Here is a 7,288-nt window from a genome sequence, read left to right on the forward strand (position 1 = left end):
CTTGAACCTGGGAGTGGAGGTTGCAGTGAGCCGAGATCACACCACTGCACTCCAGCCTGGGCAACCAAGCAAGACTCTGTTTCAAAAAAAAAAAAAAAAATTAGTTGAACAGGTCAAGTCCAGCGACTAACGTGTGGATGGAAGCTGGTGTAGAAAGCGAGCACTGGCTGTTTCTCTCAGTGTCGTTTCCACAGTGTGAGAACACGACCCCTCTTGCTTTCCACACAAACCTGAGCGCACACGTGCCCGCGTGGAACGTCAGGTGGCAAGTTCCTCCTATGAGGTCAGCTGTAGGCAGATGGCCGGTCGGAACTTCAGGAGGAGTCGGGAAGCTTTCCCCCCCAGTCACTCCAGCGTTGCAGGGAGGGTAAGATAAACACCTGCATCTTCCCTACCCCCATTCACAAATCTTTCCTTACACTGTGGTAACACAGGGAGGCACACACACTCCTCTGCACACTGTTTATGCTTTCTGGTAGCAAGCACGTTTAAGTCGCTACAGATGAAGAACATTTCACAAGCAGCCGTGCAAGAGTAGTTAAAATGTCTGTTTATTCATTTACAAACCTAGTAATGTCAGAAGAAACTCAGTGGAAACCTTGCTTGGTGGAGACAGTGCACAGTGTTAGTGCCACATTCACAGGGGCAGAAATGCTCGGTCACCCTGTGCACCCAAAGTCACCAAGGATCTCTAGAAAAGATCCCACTTACTGAAGTGCCTCGGATGTCTTCAGGGCCACATTGTAACTACACAGGAACAGAGAAGAGCTAAGCTGAACTGCACATTGACAAACACAAACGATGAGTCACAGGACTCTACAGTAATTACAATGGCATTTTTATACATCCCAAGTGTTGACCAGAGAGTAAAGTGTTAACTGAGCTGCTAGAAAACCCTTCACTGAAAGAGCTTTCTAGCCCACGCCCATTGTTCTGAGGAAGGAGAGGCTATGTGGGGCGGATGGGAACCCACACGCTGAGATGAACTTTTCTCTTTCTTCCGATCTGCACCCACCATCTGACATTCTGGAGTGTAAGGCACTAGAACCTGGCTTAGAGAATAGCAGGGCTCTAAGCTCCAGCTCTTGGTGTGCAAAGGAAATTCTGACATAGATCTTTTGAAAGAGATGCTAAAAAATCCTCCCTATCTCCTGTAATTTCTGTCTTTGACAGGAAAACAAGAAGGCAGAAGATGGTTTGAAAGGATAAAAACAGGTGCATCTAAGAATGAGAAAAGTGGCCCATGAAGAAATGTGTAACTCTCCAAGAGATGCAGACACTCTGCTCGGAGAAGTCAAGAATCACAAACAACTCTTGATGTTTTATGGACAAAGGGGAGGCAAAGGCATACAAAAATACTCAGTTATCTTGAAAAAGAGTGTACTGGTAGTGATCAGGGCTGCAAAGACGAGCCCGGTATTGACAATGGGGGAGCCTTACAACTCAGCACCTTGAAGTGTTGGCCCGAAATGGTGGCGGGGAGGAGGTGCTGACGGAGACCCATGGGCACCACTTACTGTGTGTACACAGGGCCTGGGGCAAGCCTCACACATCTACCATTTCTTCCACTCAACTGTGCTTCTCCTGAATCCATGTGCCTGAAATGACATGTGCGAGGTGAACATTCTTTATACTGTGCTAATGCTGCTTATATCAATGTTTGTGATGGGTGTTTGGGGGATGGGGTGCAGCAGGAAAATTAGAATGGCAGGAGGTTCTTATTTATTATTAACCACTGTTGACCAAACCTCTATCTTAGATTTTTTTTTTTTTTTTTTTTTTTGAGACAGAGTCTCACTCTGTTACCCAGGCTAGAGTGCAGTGGTGCAATCTTGGCTCACTGCAATCTCTGCCTCCTGGGTTCAAGCGATTCTCCCACCTTGCTGGGCCTCTCAAAGTGCTGGGATTACAGGAGTGAGCGAACACACCCGGCCAACCAAGTCCCTATCTTAGATGTTAAAGAAGACCCTGATTGACCACACCGGCGAAGCAAGAGAGACATAAAACTGACCCTTGTAGCTAACCCCTGAAAGCAAGCCAACGCAAATTCCTCCACCAGGCCAGTATTCTAGGGCCAATATGGAAACTGCGGGTCACAGAAGATTCCCTTCTATTTCAGGTTCTCAAAAAGTGGTGTAGACTCAGCCAAATGCCAGGAAATGTGTCCCTACACCAGAGGAGAAGCAGAGCCAGAAATGAAGGCTACAGGTTGAGTGCTTCCTGTCTTCAGCGAAGCACTCAACGCTCTTGGAAAGCTCCCATCATTCTTGCACTGCTACTGCCACCAAGACGGTGGCGAGGGAGGACGCTAAATTTCAAATACATGCAAAGGCAGGTAATATACTGTGGAAGCTGGAGGTTTACTTTTCATACACTTTAGTTACTTTCTTGGAAACACCAGTCCAGGAAAGCAAGCAAACAGGTAAAACTCCGGCTGTGCATGAGGAGACGATCCAGGGCCAGTGTGCCTCCCAGTGAGAACCAAACAGGAGTGGCCAGGCTCTACTCCTGGGGCCAGAGTGAAACCGGGGTTTAATCACTGGGCAATGTGGTCTCTGTGTCTCTGGCCTGAATGAGATCTCTTGAATGTGGGGGGACAGGGATCCCTGGAAAAGCGTGAAAAATACACTGATCATTGTGCAGTTCTCTCTGCTGTAGCCTGTCCTGCCCTCTTTTGAGGTGCTGTGACAGCAATGCAAGGTGAAAGGAGATCAAATGGCCCAGCTTAGCAGTTAGTGTTTGTCCCTTTTTGCTCCTCAGAGTTCCTGAATGAGAGATTTTCTGGCTTCAGTACCAACGATCACAGAAGGAACATCTTCCTGATGCAAGCTTAGATGGAAGTCAATGACCCTGGCAGTGCTAAGAAAAGAAGTCACACGTGGTCTGACAATGAAGGGGAGGTAACTAAGGGCATTTCAAGGGAGGGGAAGGCCCACGGAAAACTGGCAACCCTCAACCCTGGGTCTCCATCTGTTTATGCCAATACACGTTGTGTTCCTAGGTTCGGATGGCATACACCGACAAGAGAAGGCAGAGACCGTCCTCCATGGTGAGCACAAAATGCTATGACAGGTAATTGCAGAGAGAAAAAAGCACCCAACTCCATAAAGCCAAGTACAGTCACGTACAAGTACAGCCAAGTACAAGAGTCCAGAATCCTTCAAATCTCTAGGGAGAGAAGACAAATAGGCTCCCCGGAATGAGCTGAGACACAAGGCAAACCCTTGGAAATGACACACAGATGAGGACGCTGTGGTTGTCCCTCCTTATTCCTGCTGGATTTGCAGCCACGGCTCTGCATCTGGGGCATCTACTAGCCCCCCCCGTTCACTCAAGAGGCCACAGCCTCTCAGGAGTCCAGAATGCTCCGACGTCTGACACCGATGGTCAGGAAGTTATGCTGCCCTCTCCTCTTGACCAGCTAAGAGGCTTGGACACTAGACAGAGGCAAAGCAATTATGCCAGAAGCAGGGGAGTCATTCACTGTCAGATCTGTCTGTTCGAAGAGCTCACATTAGACCAATTACAGAAAGCCACCAGACTCACACAGCCTATATTTGAATGATCCAGGAGAGACTTCAAGGATGAACTCTAAAGTGCTACAAATCTGTATGTTTGGGGCACTCAATAAACAAGTGATGTCCTAGAAGATCAACATCCCGTCAGTCTTAGGAGTATGACCCTATTCACGGACAAGGTGTTTCAACTGACAGCCTGAGTGCTCACCCCTCCATACTCCTCTCCTAGCAAGACAAGCACTCTGTTGCTCAGAGGGGGAAACGGACATCATTTAACAGGAGGCCAGGGTTCTAGTTCAACAAACAGTGCATAATTTTGGACACAGCATCAGATTTCCTGACTTCTTAGAAAGGACAGCTAATTAAAAACATGTCAATCTCTAGTAATTAGTTGGAGATTAACAAGGGCAGAAGAGAATCCAAGTCTTTTTTTTTTTTTTTGAGACAGAGTCTTGCTCTGTAGCCCAGGCTGGAGTGCAGTGGCGCGATCTCGACCTCGGCTCATTGCAAGCTCCGCCTCCCGGGTTCACACCATTCTCCTGCCTCAGCCTCCTGAGTAGCGGGGACTACAGGCGCCCGCCACGGCGCCCGGCTAATTTTTTGTATTTTTAGTAAGAGACGGGGTTTCACCGTGGTCTTGATCTCCCGACCTCGTGATCCGCCCGCCTCGGCCTCCCAAAGCGCTGGGATTACAAGCGTGAGCCACCGTGCCCGGCCGAGAATCCAAGTCTTAAAACTCTATGTGGGACACACTTCTGATGAAGCTTCTATTTCACTAATATACTGTGATGATGGCACTATTCAATTTTAAACTACGGAGACAGCTTTTATTCTTTCGATTTGGATCCTGGTAAGTGGTGATACTGCTATGTAACAGTTAAAGCACAAATGTATTGCCAAAGTTAAGTTTGAAGAGTTATGTCTATGTGTAACTAAATTCTGGATTCAATTACAAATACATTTTCCTTTACAAAGATGGCTTTGGAGGGGTGCAAATGCTACGTGTCTGGAAGAGCAGGGGAGGCCTGCAGCTCCCAGTCAGCCGTCTCCATCTTCGGAGGTAAGTCTGCTCCCTGCTGGTAACGCCTGTATATGCCCAAGGGCCTGTTCCTCCTCTCCCAAGGCACTCACAGCTGCTGTTCACTGGTCCACCCTCCAGCCGGCAACACCTTTCCTCCTCTCCTCCTCTCTGCCTAGAGGCAGCATCTCTCGGCTAGTTAAGTACACACCTGCTCTAAGACAACTAGATCCCCAAACAGAATTCTCATCATATGCTCCTTTAATAAGCCAACTAGAACTGTCCAAAAAGGTGGACACTAAAGTCAGTAATCACTAGGAGTGGTCTAGTTGGGGAAATGGCAAGAAATGCCTAGAAGGAGCCAGCCTAAGTGGGTAAACAGAGATCCCAAAGAAACACCAGAGAAGGCAGACACCTGAGCATTTTAAGCTGCTCTAATGAAATGGAAGGATCTCCCTTAATACACTTATAGACCTAACAGAGCTAATGCTTCCAAGATACCAATACACCAAAGGTTAGAGTTTAGCTAACCAAAATGTTTTATAGCAGTTTGTTTGCACTTAAAAAAAGTCAGATTAGGGCAGTTGATATGCAAGGGGAAAATGAAGTGTTGAGGCTGGACTGCTGATATCTAAGTTTCACCTTGGGAAAAGAGACACTGCCTGAAAGTGCACGGCACTCCTGGGCACACACGTCGTCTTCCAGAGGATATGGAAGGGTGGGTGGAGGGAAACAAAGAGCCTGGGGTGAAAGGAGGAAAAGCAGTTTCTAGCCTTATGCAACGTACAACCCTTGGACTCAGAACTCTCAGTGGACTAATGTGGGTCACCTCTGCAGAGCTCTGCTCTGTGCTGGAGAGTCAAACCCAGAATTCTGACAGCTCTCTGGAACTCAGCACGGCCCACAAGGTTGAAGGGCCCAGGACAACACACCTGATCCCTTTCCCTCCCTGTTCTAAAAGGAGAGAAACATGACTTTATGGGCCAACTGTGAAGGGGACCGGTGAGGCTGACCTGACAAAGTCAGGCACACTGGGAGAAGAGGAGGGAGGGACGGCTGAACTTTGGACAGCTGAGAGAAAAGCAACATCGTTTCCACAGCAGACCACTCAGCGTCACTGCGGCGGGGACATTCTGAGGTCAGACCCTTTTGACTAGGAAAAGCAACACACAAGGCAACATGGTTTTTCCCTTTCAACCACTGTGGCTTACTTGCTTACTCAACTAAGAAAGAAAAAGCAACCTTATTATAGAGATCAGCAAGAGATGAAGAAAATTATAGGGAGGCTGCCCGGGCCCAAAGGTCTGCTAACAGCTTCTGCAGGGAGGATGAGGGTGGTGCCCGGTTAACTGCTTATCTCCACTACAGACCAGAGAACGTCTGTGCGATGCCTCTCATCAGTGAGGTAGATGATCATCCTCTTGCCAGAGGTATCGAGTGCCAGCCCACAGCACAGCAGAACAGGAGAACGAGCTGCCCCTCAGGGCTGCATCCGACACACGGCAACCCCAGCAGAATTAATAGGCTGCTCCAAGAAAATGGAACCCAAGGGAGAGGGACTCGTGCCCCGAGGCCTGCACCACCCCAGCTTGCTCTGCTTTGAGATGCAGAATTTGAAAGCAGCTGTCACCATCACTCATGTCCACAGTGGAGCTTGTTTCTGTCCTGCCTGTCAGACACACCTCCTGCCACCATGAAAGCTGAGTGGGGGTGGGAAGGGAAAAAGAGTCCAGAGTGAATATTAGGAGGAGGAGGTGGAAGAACAAGGAAGGCTGCAGAGCAAAAATTTTTAAAGTAGGTCAAGTTCAAAATTATATCAAGGAGATGAAAGACGGGAGGCAAAAGCTCCATAAGAGGAACGGAGGCAGAAGGAAGAAAAGCTCCAAGGTGACGCCCGCTCCAGGACAAGATGATGGGGAGAAGGTGAGGCTGCCCTGGCATCACTTCCCATGTAAGTCACTCAGCTCCATGTCATCCTTTCGGCGCTTCTGGGTGAAGAGGGAGGTGACGGGGTAGAGCTTGGCCTTGGCCTGGAAGCGGTATCCCGCGATGTCAATCTCATACTCTCCCCGGTTGATGAAATCCGCTGTCACCACCTGCTCTTCCCCCGTGTCCTCGGAAAAATTGTGCACAAAGCCCAGACAAACGTGGCGCTCGAGGCTGTAGCTGTAGGCACTGCTGGTGGTCTTGCCAACGTACTGCCCATTCCGGTAAATGGGCTCTCCCCACCAAGGCCAAAGGTCTAGGTCTGTGTCATGGTCGTCCAGGATGAACATGGTGAGGCGTTTATACACTCCATTCTGCTTCTGCAGCAGGAGGGCATCACGACCAATGAAATCCATGCCCTAAGAAAGAAAGGAACTGCCAAGTCATCCAGCAACACTCAGACCCTCGGCACAGAAAGCAGCACCGTGGGAAGGGTCCCCTGGTGTCACAGCAATGACACAGAGAGGGGCACAGCCGCCTCCAACCACAACCCTGCCAGCTTTTGGGAAATGGTGTGATTTCCACCATGCGAAAAACTGCATGTGAAATATAAAAGACCGCTTGGTAATTTTTGTAACAACAGAGGTACACATTTTGTTGCCTATTTTATAAACATAAAGTCACAAGACCAGATAGAACAAAAACATTTAGGAAAAAAACTCACTCACTTAATAAAATACCCTATCGGTACAGTACTTTAGAAGAATGTTTTTCATATCGGCCAGTTGCGGTGGCTCACGCCTGTAACCCCAGCACTTTGGGAGGC

At 48.7% G+C, this 7,288-nt stretch overlaps 2 protein-coding genes and 1 long non-coding RNA gene across 3 annotated transcripts in view; 1 reads left to right on the plus strand and 2 right to left on the minus strand.

Annotated features, from left to right (window-relative positions):
- Positions 1 to 7,026, plus strand: part of LOC105537227 — a 22,580-nt gene extending 15,554 nt beyond the window's left edge. Inside the window, exons 2-3 of the long non-coding RNA XR_001005688.1 lie at positions 4,494 to 4,578; positions 6,852 to 7,026. This is a non-coding gene — a long non-coding RNA (uncharacterized LOC105537227). The remainder of the gene's footprint in view (positions 1 to 4,493; positions 4,579 to 6,851) is intronic.
- The window catches only part of LOC105537226, a 107,025-nt gene that overhangs the window by 13,603 nt on the left and 86,134 nt on the right, over positions 1 to 7,288 (minus strand). The window lies entirely within an intron of this gene.
- Positions 5,063 to 7,288, minus strand: part of PDPR (pyruvate dehydrogenase phosphatase regulatory subunit) — a 40,673-nt gene continuing 38,447 nt past the window's right edge. Inside the window, exon 17 of the mRNA XM_011976784.1 lies at positions 5,063 to 6,881. Within this exon, the coding sequence (XP_011832174.1) occupies positions 6,477 to 6,881 (405 nt within the window). The 3' untranslated portion in view covers positions 5,063 to 6,476. The remainder of the gene's footprint in view (positions 6,882 to 7,288) is intronic.

Source organism: Mandrillus leucophaeus, unplaced genomic scaffold, assembly GCF_000951045.1.
Source record: "Mandrillus leucophaeus isolate KB7577 unplaced genomic scaffold, Mleu.le_1.0 Scaffold17, whole genome shotgun sequence".
NCBI lineage: Eukaryota > Metazoa > Chordata > Mammalia > Primates > Cercopithecidae > Mandrillus > Mandrillus leucophaeus.